Raw genomic sequence first — 18,343 nt, 5'->3', positions numbered from 1 at the left:
TATGCTACTCACGGTGATAAGATCAAGTTTTGGTTTGTCAATAACGTGGTTATTTACTATAGCAGATAAATATCATTGTGTGAGGGATGAGGATATCGTTTATTGTTTTGTTTTTTCAACCTCCAGCTGCTCCCTTGACTTGTTAAACACATGTACAGCATGTAATACATTGGAATACTATGGTGTTAAGTGTCCTTTTACAAATTTCATTCATTCATTTTCCATTGCGCTTGTCACGGGGGTGTTGAAGCCTATCCCAACCAAACTTTGACCACTAGGCGGGAGACATCCCAAATTGGTTAACAGCCAATCGCAGGCCACACCGAGACAAACAACCACTCACATTTACACCAAGGGAAAATTTGGAGTGTTCAACCAGCCCACTATGGATAACTTTGAGATAGCTTCTTTTTGGCTTGAAGAATGTGAAGCATGGAACCCACATGCTCTTTGTTTTAGTCGAAAGTTGACATGTTGTGCACCAATGCAGTAAAGCATTGACAAATCTGCAGAAAGCTAATATGGCGTCAGACCTGCAATGGCAATTATAATAAGACCCTACTTCACATCGTGTTGTGTGTTCTCATGTTTCTAAATGTGGAGCAAAATATGGGGTTTTTACAAACAGGTAAGAAGAAAGGACCTGGATTAGGTTATTAAATAACCTGCTTTTAATTGAATTGGAGAACCGAAACAACAATGGCTTGCTTGCTATTTCCGATTATCTGCAAGAAATTGTCAACATTGTCAGGCGTCAACAGTGGGACTTGAATCTCGGAGAAACTGTTCACTCACGTCACTTTGATGCAAAAGCTTAACCAGTAAACTATGGGATGTCACACATCAGGTTGAATAATGTAACAGGGTCTGGCACACTGGTAAAATATGCATAAAACCGCACTTATGCAGTTGGGTGTGAATGATATTTTTCCCACAAAGGAGATGGTGTGGAAATTTGGTTTTAATTATTGACTGAAGGGCCAAAATACTCATTTTTTGAAAAGCCCCACTGCATGCTGACAAGGTCTAAGTGCAGTTTCGGGATGTGAATACAGGTTGCATATTTGATGAAATATTTTGTTGCAGGCAGTAAAGTTTCCCTTTGGTGGAATTTTTTTTTAAAACCCAAATGCCCAAAATCTGCATTTTCATGTGGATGAAGGTTGTTGTTTTTGCGAAATACCCTGCTATGTGTGGACAGGGTTAAAGTCTACCCCCTCCCTAACTGGTGTATGGGGAAAAAGTATTCATAGTGTGATTGCCACACTACTTACAACAAGGTTTCAAATATATTCAATGCTGCTTTTGTTAAACTATTCCCTCTGCTCTTTATTTCTCTCTGTCTCCCTAAATACTCTTGTGTCCAGTTGCATTTTCTCAATAAACAGCACAATATTAGGAATCACAACATGATGATGAACAGGGCAGGTAAAAAAAATCATCATAAAAAAACAATAAATAAATAAGGGAATTCTCGCATTAGATACTTGGATGCGACAGTATTCATTGCATGCTTTTCAATCATTCCAAACTGGAAATCACCCAACTGCTGTATGTAGAGTGATAGCAAGTGAAAAGATTCTTAATTTGATCTTCATTTGCAGAACAATTTGCATTTTCTCACAGGAATACTCGCGAGACAGACGTGCTTTGCACAACTCACAGTGCTTCTCACTTGAAATCATATTCTTCCTAACTATACAAATTAAATTCTGTAATTTGATTCTGAATGGACTCTCAACTTTAGACGCCCCACTATCCAAACTATTCCCAAATAAGGTCAACGTGTAATGATCAATCTGTTTTTGTTTACTGTTCAGTCAATATGAGCCGATGATAACGTTTTCTTGTCTTGGGATTTTATTGTATAAAATACAAAATAGGTCGAATGGAACTTGGACTCTCACCAAATTAATGCTCTTCTTTTGTTACATTCTGCAGTCTTAAACACACGCCTGTTCTCAATTGTCTTACCAAGATAAAGGTTAAGTAAATGAAGTGATACAAAAAAATTCATATACCTTAAGAGACATACATTTATGTGACATTGCCTTCCCCCAATTTTTGCTTTGATTTTTTAATTGTAGAATATAGGATATAAATTGTAAATAAATTTTCTGAGGTATCAGATTTTGCATTACTGCTATGCAATGTTCCCTCTAAGCTGCGCGCGTGCGCAATTGCGCACTACTCTCGTCTTCTCTGCGCACAGCAAATCATATGGAGCGCACAAAATAAAATCCCAATTTTTTCATGTTTTTTTTTAGCTGTGAGGACGACGCGCGAACCACTCATCCGCCGGGCCGCCCATTCATAGATAGTAATCATTACATTTTATTATTACTAAATCATTTATGTGTAGTAGACATGCACCTGCTTATGGCAGGTGTGATACTGGTATGTGCCAACAGCGAGCAATGATGATGTTGCTCACACCGGTACTCAGTGTGCTCAGGGAGGTTGTCTTTTTGCCCAGACAAACAAAGATTTAGAGGGAACATTGCTGCTATGTCAAAACTGTAAACAAGTACTTTTAAAGGTGCTAAATGAATGTATTATTCTATCTGTCATGGTTTGTTACATATGCATTATAACATAATAATCCTTCATTCATCACCCGAGCAGCTTATCGTCACAAGGGTCGTGGGGGGTGCTGGAGCCTATCCCAGCCAACTACGGACAGTAGGCAGGAGACACCCTGAATTGGTTGCCAGCCAATTGTAGGGCACAAGGAGACAAACAACCATTCACATGCACTCATCCATACAGAAAATTAGAAGTGGTCAATCACCCTACCACGCATGTTCTAGGAATCTGGGAGGAAGCTGGCGAACCTGGAGAAAATGCAGGGAGACACGAGGAGAACGTGCAAACTCTACACAGGAAAATCAGACTCCAACAGGGATTTGAAGCCTCATTCTCAGAACAGCGAGGCAAACAGGCTAATCACTTGTCCAATAAAATATATACTGAGTTCTTGTAACGTAGATGAAATTGATTTTTTAATTGCAATGATCTAAAGTGAACTTCTAACACATTACATTCCCTTCAAGTGTCACACTTTTATCTGCTAATTTGGTGTTACTCCCGGTTTGAGAGACCTTTCCGGCCCTTGACAGTTCTCACCATCACAAGGAGAGGTCAAAAACAGAGCCCCATACCCAAGGAGACTTTGTAAACACTTCGGTGTTGAAACCTTGGGAATTGAGTTCAGCCTCTTCATGAAAACAGCAATCAGGCTGTTAATGAATTCACTCTATACTGCCTGGTTGCCTGTGCGCACTGACGGCGAAAGCAGTCATTATTGCTGACTTAAAATCTACTTGGCGTCATTCATCATCCTATGAAAGAGCAAAATGCAAGTGGAGCTCGGAGGAACACGCCGGAGGGTGTTCCATGGGATGGATCGATATACTGTACTGCCTGAACTCTCCAGGGGATTTGAACTCCACATTCAGACACACTCAATTGCATGAGAAGCACTGCACATTCCTCGCATACAGTGCTAAAGTATAATGAACCATTTATCTCTAGTCTCCATACCTTAATCACAACTGATTGCTTTTAATGCATGCAAATGTGAACTCTCATACAGCTTCTTAAATGGATTTGTTGTTAAAAGAACATGGACTGTGTAGTACCACCAGGAAACAATATGGTGAGGCTTAAATCTGATTTAAACCCAGACAAAACTGTTTCAAGAACTAAAATGAAAAAAGTATCATTTGTTACCTTTGTGCATTTTGTATTAGCAGAATACAGTATTTCAAAAGAATTGCTTCACTCCTTTATCATATACAGTAAGAAATGCACATTATTTAAACAAACTTTTAAATAATTGTCTCTCTTGAGCATCTTCCTCGCTTTTTATTAACACTGCCAGAAAAACAGTTTATTCCAGGAAGAGCACCCCAGCAAGAAACAGAAAAGCACAAGCCACATTAAAACTTAACAGGACTTTGGAGGCAAACAGACTTATGCAGCCCTGTGAATCCTCTGGGGGCTGCAGCTTGGCTTTGAGGTTGATGGTGGTGAGGCCGGGGGGCATTCTGAAAAGACCAGTTGCATCACTCACATTATAATTTGTACCAGAGGACATTGACAACCCCTCCACTGGTGTTTGCTGTGTGCTAGAAGTTTTGACTGTGATTTATTTTATATATTTATTTATTTGTGATGTATTCATTTGAAAGGCAAATGAATACAGATGATGTGAAAATACTATTTATAGTATTTTACACATACTATATGTTTATACATACATATGCATATCCCCCCGACCCATTGGAAATTAATGATAAAATGTCAAAGTATAATTTTTACAAAGTAAACATCACATTGGTTGAATTTTGCAGCATTCTGTTGTAAATGTACCATCTACCGTATTTTCACGAGTATAAGGCACACTGCATTATAAGGCGCACTGCATTATAAGGTGCACTGCATTATAAGGCGCACCCTCAAATGACACATTTAATTTTTTTTCCATATTTAAAGGCACACTGGATTATAAGGTGGCCTGTCTGTTTTTGGAGAAAATGTAAGACTTTTAAGTGCGCCTTATAGTCATGAAAATATGGTACCTAACATGTTTTTTCTGCATGAATTTCTTTGCAAAAACGTAGATCCCTTGCCACTTAGATGTGAACTCCCTTGAAACCTATTAGAACTTTTGCTTAAGGATGCTTCAAAGTTTCTAATTTAATCATCAGGGGAGAAAGGGGGCACACCATGGGTTTTTCTTCATTTATTCTCTTAACAGCCTGGCTGTGCTGTGTCTTTCTGGCATGAGATGGTACATTGTCATGCAGCAACATGACCTACTATGTTCTTCATTTTGTATTACGGCAGAGAAAATGGACACTCAGAAAATCCATATAATTTTTGGAGCAATTTGTAGATATTTTCAGTGATTCCAAATGGGTTGGTGCTCTCTTTTTCCTCATTACCACCCCAAAAAAAGACTACACTACTTGATGCTACACTGCAAAATTGTTGGGACATGATTCCCATCCATGGCTCCGGCCATCTGGACCACATTTGTTGCTTGACACTAGTCAGTGCCTAGGCAGATACTGCAGTAAACAGCTATGTGCCATTGTCTGCTATGAGGATACATTTTTATTTTTATTTTTTATTTTCATGCTGTGGCCTACACCCTCCCCTAACCTCAACCCTATCGAGAACCTTTGAAGCAGTCAAATATATTAGAATGTGTAGCAAAATGACTGATAAGTTTGAATTGAATTCAATGTAAAACGTCATCAAGCATAATAATTTGGCACAGTTTATTTGAAAGTTTTGTTAATTATATCTATATATACATATTGTTTTTATTATTTATTTATTTATGTATTTTAACCATTCTCTTGGGCAGGTTTATTTGAAAACACTATTCTCCAACAATGAAACTTGAAATTCAAGTAGTGTTATTTGCATCAATTAGTTAATAGAATCTGAGTGAAAAATATTTGTAAAATTGGCATGTTGGATACTGTAACAGGAACTTGATACAAATCAGTCCTTGAATATCCCACCTTTTACTGTTTTACATCACTACAATCTTGTTTCTTATCTTTCCCCACCATTAGATTATCATGAGTACAATTCAAGTGGAGGGAGCAGTGGTTAAATTTAGCCTATACACCTACTTCATAGCAGTTAAGCATTCGATTATCATACATGACACCAATGTAGATTTTTTTTTCCGCAAATCACACCACGTGCATTAAATCTGTACACCAGTGCAAAAACCCGGACATGTCTAAGTTTAGTTCTGCCACGACAAAGGTATGTTCTATATTTTTCATTTGTTAATTCCCATGAATGTTCCCCATGCTGCATTTTTTAGCTTGAGGCAGAGGCTTCTACTGCTCAATATGAAGGTAAAAGAATGTGGTCATCAGAAACAAAATTTTTACTTGTACAGTGTAATTTCTCAATAAGTTTCGGCAAGCAACTCTTTGAAAAGTGCTATATAAGTAAAGTTGCTTTCTTGCACTATAAATAACAAATAACACTATAAATCACATAGCCAACAGTTTGGAATCACTTATTAATGCTGGATTTATGTTTTAAAAAATCAATTACCAGATTCAAATTTAAAGGTCTATCTGTCTTTTTAAATATAGATTTTGGTGGAGCAAAAATATTTATCTAGATACTGTAAAACATTCAGTTAGCCTCTCTCTTAGACACTCTACTGATCTAAAGATATGGGTCCATGTGTTCATTTCTATTCACACTGACATGCAAAATGATTAAACTGCATTTGATAGCAAAATTACAGGAATGTTGTCATTTTAAAAATGAAATCCAGCCTAAATTCCTCTTAAAGCAGAATCGCTACAGGAAAACTGCATGTTAAACGATACTGAAAAGACATAGTAACTACTTTCTTGCTTTTTTTAAGATATTGGCCTCATTTGGAGGTGGTACAGGTTGATTTCAAACAAGGCAGACTAACCATCGGCTTTGCTAAAGTGTTGCTCTATTTGCTCCGTGTGGGCGGCACCAAAAGTCTATCGATCTTTAGGGATGAGCTTTTGACCCATTGGCTGAGCTCCAAGCAAACAATGGCAGTTTTTTTAATTTTGTTGTAAACTAACATAGCATTATGCATGTATGTCAAGGGGTGGTCTTTGTGGTTGCACCCACATCCAAATGGATTTTGAAGTCTTATGTAACAGATGCATGCTAAAAAAAATGGTGTTACATGGTGAAGAGGTGTGCTCACCGTAAATATATTGTGGTTACACAACTATGCTGTGTCCTAAAAGTGTTGAAATGAGTCAATATCAACGTTTGCCTTGGTTAAGTGTGTTACCAGAGTCTTTTTTTTAGTTTGACTGGACTCGCGTTTGCAAGTTAAATTGATCTGCATACAGTAAGTTTAGGAATTGATTACGAAGTGATGTCACACCATGAAAGTACCTTTCTCCTCTAAGTCCATTAATATTAAGAGCACTGAACATTGAGAAATTAATCTGGAGGCTACTATCTCTGGGTTCTAAAATATGTTATATTGCCCATATAACAAATAAGCAAAGACTTATTTAAATCTATACATGCACATTTGCTGTGGTTTAGTACAAAAATTTGCCCCTTACCAGTTGTGGTCTTTATCACTCTGTTTCTCCATGACCTTGACCCAGCGGCGCTATTGGCTATCTAGCCAGCTGAGAGACACTTTCGGCTTGTACTGGGGCCAAAGTTGGTCTCCTTTTCAGGTCCTGGGGTGACAGTTTTTCTTCTCATCTTTTGTGCATTGCCTCCAAACAGCTACAAGATAATGATGACCTGTAAACTTGACATACCATGTGAGACAGTCGTGAGGAAACATCACTGGTAAAACATTTGCTTTATTAATATCTTGATCCACCCTCTTCATCCTACTAGTGCAGGGATGGGCAAACTTTTTGACTTGCGGGCCAGAATGGATACAAAAATTTGACAGAGGTGCTGGGCCAGGAGCATTTGGACACGCAATGTAATTTATCAAACCTGGGGATTGAAATATAAGAAAAAAGACACAATTGAAGGTGAAAATGTATTTTCAAATTTACTTTCAACATTAAGAACATATTATTATTCAACGAAAGAAAGCAGTCTTTAAATTGAGAGTGATGAGCGGCATGTTAATTAAGCTACTGTACTGCTGCTGTGCGTGCATGTGCAAGTTGCTATTTTTAACACAGTAGAGAAACTCACATTTCAGTGGGAACTGTGTTGTTGTTCTCCCTTTTTTGCCAGTGCATCAAAATCTGGAGTTAGTGCGCCTTCTATCGGGGAAACGACGGTATTGCAGGGGAAAGGGAAATGAATGAGGTCATTGATTTTTACTATAATTTGGACAACGTCGGCGGGCCGGATTAAAAAGCCTAACGGGCCGTATATGGCCCGCGGGCCGTAGTTTGTCCACGCTGTACTAGTGACTGAATTGTCTTACTAGTAGGACAAAGAGCAAAGTAGATAATTCAACATTTATTAGTACATACAATTGGGGAGTTGGCTAAACCATTCTATGACGGGTCTATCAGTATACGATTATTAGTGACACTAATTATGTACCGCAACAATTTGGATCTATTACATTTTAAAGACTTAAATCATTCTCATATCATAAAAAGCCTATCATTTGTTACAAAGTATTTTAAGAGGAGAGGCGGTGAGACATAACATGAAATATCATAGTGCTCAATAAGTATGATAAGATTAAACTCATCAAGTCAGTGCAGTTCATAGACATCAGGTAAAATGGGATTCTTAGCCTTCTGTGTGTGATTGTGGTGGCTGATTGTTTGATGATGCAGTGTCACCAGGTGGGTAAACTGAAAACAGCAAGCGTGAGAGTAACAGAATAATGGCAAATCACAGCAAGACATGCTTTAAATAAAAGGCTCTATCCATTTTGAAGCTTGTGTACTGTATCTAGTCCAGGCGCTGATTATTAGAGCAAAAGAATCTGAGTCATTATTAGGAGAAATGAGTGGTGATAATCAGCTAAAATTGTTGACAGCGAGACAGCCACAGTCATTAAATGTTGTCTTGAGGGAAACTGTGACATAGACACAGAAGAGTCATCCACACTCCCCAGTGCCTGATTTGGCCTGTTGAAATGGTAGATTTTAATAAGGAGGCTGTACCACTGGGTAATTCAAAGGCTCATTTGAGGCACAATGAGGCAGCAGTAGAGCAGGATCCACAGCAAAAGCAGCATTTCCAACTCTAATGGGTTTATATCACAAGAGGCAGCCGAAAATTGAAGAAAGAATCCTCCCTTTCTGTTGGCGAAACACACGTGACACAATAAAAAAGACAATATATACGAATAAACGAAATTTGTAGGTCATATAAGTAAATACAAAATGTTATTGTTGGGATAGGGACAACTACTGGTGTCGGTAGAGTGCAATACAGCGAGCAAAATGTTTAATATTTTTAGTAAAGGATGATAGTAATGAAGTGGTGTTCCGTGCTTTTTCTAGCAGCGCCTTCAGCAAATCAAGCCAACCCTCAAAAACTATTTTATGGGTATAAAACCTCTACTGCAGCTACAGCTGCGACAATAATCAATAATAACCTCATACAATTCAAATATTATTTAGGAATATAGCCATATTTTACTCATCAAAAATCCTTTTTAACTGTACACAATATCCATCCTCCTTTCTTTCTTCCTTCTTTCTATCGCCATCGAAGCTAATGCTGAAAGTCGAGCCTGTCCTATTGTATTTCTGGCATACGTTTTTATTCGATTTAGCGCTGCTAATATTCGTTCCCGGTTGTGACAGATTTGCTTGCTTTGGAGTTGTCCGACCTTTCTTAATGATGTCCAGCTTTTTTTTCTTGAAAAGTCCGTCTTGAAAATGGCTTTAAATCAACACAACAATATATTTGCTTGTGCAGCTCGCTCCAGATACAGTTTGTTAGCTCTGGCTAGTCCACTCTATCACTAGCCTATCATAGTTGGTGAAAGCGATGACGTATCCCTACGCCTGCGAGAAGGCATTGTGGTGTTGCCAACTCGAAATCTGATTGGTTAAAGCAACAGTCTTATCGACGCTTGTTTAATGCAGCAGAGCCTGCAGAACTGATTGTGAAGGCCTTGTGTCAGATTTCTGACCCTGGCAACAAATAATGGCTTAAATGTGATTGGTTAAATGCTTCAATATGAAAACACACATCTGGAAGCAGTGCAACCAGGGGGGAAAGCAATGAAAGGAAGCTAACAGACAATTTGGAATTATTGAATAAGTATTGATGGACAAAATATAATATATGATTCAGATATTTCTTAGGCCAGCAGAGAAGGCCTTGAAGGCCCTGATGGCCCGACAAAATTTCACCCTCTCCCTCTCATTAGAGTAATGAGAGGGAGAGGGTGAAATTTTGGTTGTTGGTGAAGCATCAGTGTCTCACGATGTTAATTCTATCATAAGGACGCACCTGAAATGTGAGCTTTTGGGGGCTCTGCTGTTGTCATCTTTCAATTTAGCGTTTTCCATCTTATGTTTCTCTTTCTTTTCTTCACTGAAATTAGTCACTTCATGATTTTGTCCAGTAGAAACTCTTTCCAATTCATTTCCATGAGCTAAAGACACCAGGGAAGTGGAGGATTTCAGATGTTTGAACTTTTCTCCATCCAGGATTATTTCTTCTACTGTTTCCTCTTCAACTCTTGACTCCCCTTTTCTAAGCTGTCTGGATGGAAGAAAAACATCAATGCTCAGGTCCTTCATGTAACTGTAGTCATCCTCCTCCTCCGAGTCCGGTGCTGACAAGCTATAAATCCCTTCCTCGGAGCTCATGGAGAAATGACCCTCTTCTACCCTGGTTTTGCTGCATCCATGATCCTTGGAGCCTTTTTCCATCCATGATCGGATCTCCTGATTGATTCCTCCTGCCTCCAGCGAATACAGGGGCTGTAAGTTCAGTCTGACTTTCTTTCCCATTAATTGCGAGGCTTCCTGTTGTGGGCGTTTGGCAACATTACAGCCATGACATGATGAGAATGTGGAGATGTCAGAAGCCGCGCTGTTGGAAGAGTTATCAGAATGACTTCCTGAAGATTTCCTTGCCCAACGTTCCCAAAGTTCCCGCTCATGGCTCTTTTCGAGACATTCAAACAAACTTTGGGCTGCAGGATTCGTAGTCCTGCCAATAGCGGCTGACTTAACTGAGCCAAAATTTGGGATCTGGGGAATACTTTCTGCAATCTGTGAAACTTGATCCTGTAAAAAATGAAATTAAATGTGGAATCATATGCAGTGCTATGAAAAATAGACACATTTTGGTTTGTAATAGAGACAAAGGTGCCCCCACTCTTATTATTTTGTTACATGTACATGCAAAAAAAATTTTTTTCAAGAATCTGGTTACAACAGTTTATTTCGCATTGCATTTATATTGGATTCAAAAATAAACTTATTTTTTACATTTTAATTTCTATAGGGGGAGCGTCATTATGTCTAATGTCACCCTTTGTTCTAAACTAAAATGAACAGCCGATGCACAGACCAGATTTACTGTGTATGTGCAATGTCTAGTATAATTGCTTATTGGTAATGCAATAGCTTTTTGATCAAAACAACTAGTCGTTGCAGATACACAATAGTAAATCCCTTTTTCATAATTTGTCATGAGACACAACAATCCTCATCATAGCCATTGTGACATTTGTTTTGGTCAAGAGCAGAGAGAGAGTGATACTGGACAAAATGGACATGCAGTGAAATGAATGAAAATTGACCTTTCTATTTTCTTATTCCAGAAATACAATATCAACCAGTAGGCCGTGTTTTGACCTGTAAAGTAATATACAACATGTCCATGGAAAATTACATATTTTGCATTTGGTTCCCTTTTCAATCGTGATTAATCTGGCAGGAAAAATATAAGAGTGGGAAGGCAACAAACTCTACACTTTGCAATGTGTTTATAATTCAGTTACAACAATTGTCAGCTTAGCTGAACTCTCATTTTTCTTGCTTTTTTTCGTTTTGTTTGTTTTTTGTTGGGGGGTTTTGCACATTGCTTTATCCAAACAGTTATGCTTATACTCTATTTGATATATTTTGCACAAATACTAACCTTATCTATGTCTGAGTAATAACCCATGAACAGAGACACATAGGTGATAATGGACTTCTCATCTGGGGATATGTATGCCAGGTCTATAGGAGGAAGGACATTTCATGTTATTCCAACGCTGAGCTCTGAGTACTCAACAATGCCAAAGCAAATGATTATGACAAATGACTGGTACTCTATACAATATAGATGGCATGCATAACGGATGTCCCAATATTTCATGCTGTGGTTCATTTTAACATAAAAATTGACCTGTGCCTGCACAATATTTGTGCAAAACAAATTACCAGACAAAGGTAGCTCTGTGTAATGATTGACATAATAATGACAGGACAATATTTTTATGAACAGTGGCATTTTTACAAAATAAGTGGACCATTTTGGACTTTTCTGTCTTTTTGTGTTTAGGTGTGGGAGTTTAAGGTGTTGCTTTAGCCTCATCTAGCGGAATCTTAGTGTTGGTGTTAGGTTCTATTTTTTCTTCTTATGTCTTATTTGCTTGGTGGTCATTGAATACACAGTGTTTAACATCAAAAATTGAAATTTGCTTATGCTTTAACATTTATTATTCTTTGTGAGTGGCAAAAATTGAGTTGAATGACTTTCTGCTGTTTGTGTTGTGGACTTTTTGATTTGTTTGTGTTTGTTTAATCAAGGCCTATCTGATTTCCCATGTGATGCTTTGTCACTTTTTAACGACGCCGAGAGCTTTCTAAATATACTTGTATTTTTATTAGTTTTACCATTGATTCTGTACATTATTTAGTTCCATGTACATTATCCGCATTCATTTTTCATCAAATCAAACATAGTAAAAGTATGGTGTTTGTGCCACTCCGATTTTTTTTTTTTATTGTATAATTTATTTTTTATTGCCCACTTAGTCTGAATTCCCTGCAGGCCTGACATTTTAGAGTGACCATTGTGTTAATGCTGCCTGTTGATTGAAATGTCAACTCCCCAATGATTGCAGTAACAATGAAATACTGATAAGAAATGACTGTACAGTCTGCTCATGCATGAGAGCTATACAGTGTCATGGAACAATATGGTAAAATGAACCAGAGGATTTTGAAATGTCGGCACAAGCTTTTGTCTGGTTTCCTTGCTGAGGAAGAACTATTTTACATACAAATGAGAGATACTATGGAAAAAAATTAAAATGTATCATTCATTGAGGGTGCGCCTTATAATGCGGTGCGCCTTATAGTCGTGAAAATACGGTACTCTTTACCTTTAGGGTCAAGTAATGATGGTATATTCAAATGGTTAGAGGCTAATGAAAAAGCCTGTTGAAGGCATTCCATTGGCTCCATGGATAGACTCTCCTTCAGGTTAACCAAAGTTGGGTTTATGGACTTAATCAGAGCTAAGAATGCAAGTCCACTTCGCCAACTTTTCCCAAAATTATGAACCTCGACGCCAAATCTGCCAATGTAAATAGGCATATTAAATAATAATAATAATAGAGTGTTTTGTCTATTCATGATCATTTTTAGGAAATCAGACTCACTTTGAGACGCATCTTTGTCCCCAGAGCAAGAGAGATCTGATTGCTTTTCTTTCGCACTTTGAGTCTTCAAACGTAGTTGTACATTTTTGTGGCAGAGTGTTGCTGCAGTCGCTTTTCTCACCATTTGAGCAAAGTGAGAGGTTAGCAGATGACGGGTAAGAGCTCACTGATACCGAAGATCGGTTTGGAGACAAATCTCCCTGGAGTCCTGTCAACACCTTTTTAACCTACATCAGAGGATTGTACTTGAGAATCTTCACTTCTTATATAACAAGCAGTGAGACTGACCTGGAAATGAAGTATGACACTCCAAATAAGATTAAGAACCACTGAAGGGACGCCATCGACAATACCAGCGGCATCAATGCCAAGTAGTTTCACCTGAGTGACACATTACAGAGGGGGAATAGTCATTCAAAAAGCAGATTTAATTAAAGATTTGAAATACGACTGTAAACTAATCATGCACTCTTACATGTCTTTCATCCAGAAATGCAAGGGCCTTGGAAATGTTGCTCACTTTTAACATACGGTGAGTTGATGACCTAAGCCTGTAAAGCTGTAAAAAAAATATATACTTTTAGTCTAATGTTTTGAAATGTGACATTCTTCCAGTGGTGTGCCGTCAGGGCCTTCAAGGCCTTCTCTGCTGGCCTAAGAAATATCTGAATCACAGACTGATGTTAATTATATTTTGTCCATGAATACTTATTAAATAATTCCAAATTGTCTGTTAGCTTCCTTTCATTGCTTTACCCCTGGTTGCACTACTTTTCATATTGAAGCATTTAACCAATCACATTTCAGCCATTATTTGTTGCCAGGGTCAGAAATCTGCATCAAGGCCTTCACAATCAGTTCTGCAGGCTCTGCTGCATTAAACAAGCGTCGATAAAACGTTATATTTATTTCTGTCAAAGCTTGATCCTTACTAATTTGCACCCTGTTAGCTCTTCCAGTAGAGCCATTAGGATCCGTCCATCTTGGATGTCTTTAAACAGGTCATGCACTTTAAGTGGAGGGTTACACTGCGAAGAGATAAGAAAAATCATGCCATTGGGATAGCAGTATTAAAAAAAATATAGATGTTTTTGTGTCTTACTCGCTGGAGAAAAACATTCATCCACCTGCAGAAAGTTCTCTTCCGCATCGACGTTCTCTCATCTGGACCCCAAAAAAAGCAACAGCTTTAAATTTAAATGAAAATAATTAGACCCTTTTACTTCCTAGGTGACAAATTAGTCACCCCAGGATTCCCCATATAATACCGGCCCTGCTTGTTAAGGTGGCATGGCAGTGATTTTACAAGAAAACCTTGTTTTTAATGCGGTAATTGTTTCATTTAATGCAATGTTCTGCATTTTATCAGGTAATGTTAGTGTTCAACATTAATTCATGTCTAATCTAACTATAGAAAAACACCCACCAACCAACAGTTAAAGAAGGACCAATACCATACAAGGATCAAATTACATACAACACGTGTCAAAGTGGCGGCCCGGGGGCCAAATCTGTCCCAGCGCATCATTTTGTGTGGCCCGGGAAAGTAAATCATGAGTGCCGACTTTCTGTTTTAGGATCAAATTAAAATGAAGAGTATAGATATATATTTAATTTCCTGATTTCCCCCCTTTTAAATAAACAATTGTAATTTTTTAATCAATTTTTTCTGCGTTTTTAGTTCAAAAATCATTTTGTAAAATCTAAAAATATATAACAAAGGCTAAAATAAACATGTTTTAGATCTATAAAAACTGAATATTCAGGGCTTTTAATCCATTTATTTAAAAAAATCTAAATATTATATCTAAAATGCTCTGGCCCACATGAAATCGAGTTGACGTTAACGCGGCCCGCGAACCAACCCGAGTCTGACACCCCTGCATACAAGGATCAAATTACATGCAATGAGCCAAAAGTATCATATTTTGAAACAAAATGTAAGTCAGCAGTAAGAAACGGGGCAGGATAAATGAGATAATTTGTTAAAAAACTATCACTAACAGTTTTTGATAAATGCAGTAGACCTATATTCATAATATCCAGATCACGGATAATTCGGTGGGGGAAATATTGTATAAATCAAACTTAATTATGAAAAATTCCTCTACAACAACAAAAAAACGCTGGTTTAGATGCATTTACTGAATTAGAAAGCAAACAATGTGCTTTTTTGTGTAATTTAATTTCACAGTTGATTGATCAAATGCCTTCCAAGGCCCACCTGTTTATTGACAAGCAATTAAAGTCACCTTTAAATTATGCAGTGTATTTCTTGACTGCAAGGCAGTATACAACAATAAACCAAAACTCACCTTAAATAAGGAATAGCACATCTATCTTGATCTATGGATATGACAATTTACAACGAGAGTATCTTTCACTGAGTATATTTTTTGGCAGAATTGAGTCAGTCAAGCACAAAACATCTATATGTCAAAATGTTCAATCACATGGAGACAGAGTGCCACATGTCATGACTATACCTTGAAGATGATGTACATCTTGAAGTCCATAAGGCTGGTTTCTGTTGTCCTTGTCCTGCATTGTCATTTAATGAAGTTTCAGCACTACAACCTATCCATCGTGATGATAGGAATGAAGAACCTTTCAAATGCCAGGCTCAAGTAGGAAAAAGGTGTGCTCAAACAGTTGATGAAGAAAAAGAAGTGGGGAATCTTGTCTGAGCATGTCACCAGAAACATTCATCAAATATTGCACCACACTTTCAAAACTATGCAATACAAAACAGGCAGTTATGTGTGGTTGAATTATTAAAAAAGAAGAAAAATGTCTTTCCTAATTTGTATGCTTATACTATTGGAAAAAGGTTCTAAGAATAATTTTCTTTAAGTTTTAATATTCCAAAAACACTTGCACATTTTTCCACATAAAATATCATGCAATGCTCTCCTGGTCAGTGGTGAAGAATGCCCAGAAACAACTCAATTTCCTGAGGGTACTCAGGAGGAACAACTTGGACACTAAGCTTCTGGTAACCTTCTATAGAGCCACTTTGGAGAGCATCCTGGCATACTGCATTACAGTGTGGTACGCTGGAAGCATGGCAGCAGACAGAAAAGCCATGCAGAGAGTGATCAACACCGCCCAAATGATCGATCGTCATTGTCAGGGACCCATACCACCCTGGTCACAACCTGTTCCAGCTCCTGCCCTCTGGCAGATGCTACAGGTCTCACAAAGACGGACAAATAGACTTAAGGAGTTTTTTTTCCCACACCCATCAGGACTCTGAACTTGCGGTAGCACGACACACAATCCCTTCTGTGCAATAACTTTGCGGTGTGCAATAACAATGTGCAATATCTTAGATTGTGCAATATTTTAAAATTTACCTTGCCAGTATGTGACTTTTTATATTACTTGTTTTTTTTTACTGGGAAAACACATTTTGTGGAGTAGCACCACCAATTTCATACGCAGCTGTGTATGATGACAATAAAGGCTTTTGATTTTTTTTTAATGTGTACATAATTTTATTCTCGCAGCAAAAAAAAATTGGGGAAAGATTTACCTAGTACCTGATTTTTCAGCCACTACTCTCCCATTCCTTCAATCACTTCCAACCTCTCGTCAAAGTGGATTGGACTTTTATGCCTGTCAATGGCAGTGAAACATGATCACACAATTCTAGACTTAACAACGGAAATAAATGTAATGTCTATAATGGTCAATGCGAGTCAAAGGGTTAAGCGTGACAGACAAAATCCAGAGGTATATTGCAAAAAATACATATACATTCATTCATTTCCTGAACCACTTATTCTTACAAGGGTTGCAGGGGGTGCTGGAGCCTATTCCAGCTCACTACAGGCACCAGGTGGGGGACACCCTTAATCCAGCCAATCGGAGGGCATAAGGAGAGGGACAACTTTTCACGCTCACACTCATACCTAGGGGCAATTTAGAGGGTTCAACCAGCCTACCCTGCATGTTTTTAGGATGTAGGTGGAGGACCGGAGTACCTGGAGAAAACCCACACAAACAACTCGGTCGCCAATACATATACAGTACTTTTCAATATATTTATACTTATTTACATTAGTGAAACCAACTTTGCAGAACAAAGAAAAAATGACTAGCAACAATATAAGTGAAGAGAGTTTAATTGATCTCATTGCATTATTTCTTACATTTGGATGTAATGTTAATCCCAATACATTTCCGAGTTATCGGATTGAGACTATAAATCGGCAAATTCACTAAATTAGGTGAGTAAGACTAGGAAAATATATGTGATCGGGACATCCATCTTTCCTGAGGAAAAAAAATAAACATTGCAATATTAATTTATTTTCAAATGAAGCACATTTCTCAATTCTGTTCAACAGTGCAACTGTGAAGAACTCATTGAATCAATCATATGCAATTAAAACAAAAGCCATGGCAGATATCACAATGATCGTCTTGTTTACTTAAATTGCATCCATGACTGTGACCACCAGCAGTGTCAAATCAGTAGCACTTCACCTGATTTTGACAATATCCAGCTGCCAATGTTTTTCCTCTACCTGCCGCTTGATCGGTGATGTGCACAGACGAGCAATCACCGCCGTGGAAAGCAGGAGTCTTGTGCAAAGAACATCGCACGTGACGCTCCTGGACCTCCAGAAGTCACGCCTTTTTACTCTTTGAGTTGCTGTTTGCAACCTTGTCGCGTTCCAAGCAACAGATGTATGCAAGGGACTAAGTCACAAGGATGCAGGGATGACACGCTGTAATCGCAACGCATTGATCATGCCCTCTCTGCCCTCACTGGAAGACATTGCCAGCCCTCGTTACCTCAGCAGAGCCAGGAACATCATCGGGGACCCATACCACCCTAGTCACAATCTGTTCCAGCTGCTGCCCTCTGGCAGATGCTATAAGTTCCACAAAGTACGGACAAATAGGCTTAAGGACAGTTTTTTCCCCACATCCATCAGAACTCTAAACTTGCGGTAACACAACACATGATCCCTTCTGTGTAATAACTTCGGGGTGAGGTAATATGAAAAGACGTTTGAGCGGTGATCTGCCTCCTACTGGCTGACTGAAGGTAAGTGAAAGACAGTGAGAGGTAAGTGATCTGCTCTTGGGGGGGGATGCGATGTATCCATAACGGCAGAATGCCAAATTACGAGTCCGAAACTATCACTTATTTGGGCCTTTTGCCGAGAAAATGCACCTTATGGAGAAGCACTACCAATTTCGTCATACGCAGTTTCTGGGTGTGAT

General features: G+C 38.3%; 1 protein-coding gene and 1 non-coding gene across 2 annotated transcripts; both read right to left on the bottom strand.

The window, feature by feature from the left end:
* Positions 1-7,670: 7,670 nt before the first annotated feature.
* clmnb (calmin b) lies at positions 7,671-14,268 on the bottom strand. The gene is made up of 9 exons (XM_077587355.1): positions 14,208-14,268; positions 14,038-14,133; positions 13,581-13,664; positions 13,394-13,486; positions 13,106-13,332; positions 12,827-13,020; positions 11,593-11,675; positions 9,949-10,733; positions 7,671-8,783 (listed from the first exon to the last, which is right to left on the bottom strand). Exons 1-9 carry the CDS (start codon positions 14,253-14,255, stop codon positions 8,657-8,659), a joined length of 1,737 nt encoding a protein of 578 aa, XP_077443481.1. The 5' UTR covers positions 14,256-14,268; the 3' UTR covers positions 7,671-8,656.
* Positions 14,269-17,556: 3,288 nt separating this feature from the next.
* LOC144065199 (small Cajal body-specific RNA 13) lies at positions 17,557-17,834 on the bottom strand. The gene has a single exon (XR_013297093.1).
* Positions 17,835-18,343: the final 509 nt, after the last annotated feature.

The sequence above is a fragment of the Stigmatopora argus genome, chromosome 19 (assembly GCF_051989625.1).
Source record: "Stigmatopora argus isolate UIUO_Sarg chromosome 19, RoL_Sarg_1.0, whole genome shotgun sequence".
Taxonomy (NCBI): domain Eukaryota; kingdom Metazoa; phylum Chordata; class Actinopteri; order Syngnathiformes; family Syngnathidae; genus Stigmatopora; species Stigmatopora argus.
This window is presented reverse-complemented; position numbering and strand designations above follow the sequence as displayed.

What these genes read in the sequence shown, in the direction of transcription:
- clmnb (XM_077587355.1), bottom strand. Translation starts at nt 14,255, where the DNA reads ATGCGGAAGAGAACTTTCTGCAGGTGGATGAATGTTTTTCTCCAGCGA. An exon ending in TGAATGTTTTTCTCCAGCGA is followed by an intron (nt 14,134 to 14,207) that starts GTAAGACACAAA and finishes ATCTCTTCGCAG; the next exon opens with TGTAACCCTCCACTTAAAGT. An exon ending in GGACAAAGATGCGTCTCAAA is followed by an intron (nt 13,021 to 13,105) that starts GTGAGTCTGATT and finishes TTACATTGGCAG; the next exon opens with ATTTGGCGTCGAGGTTCATA.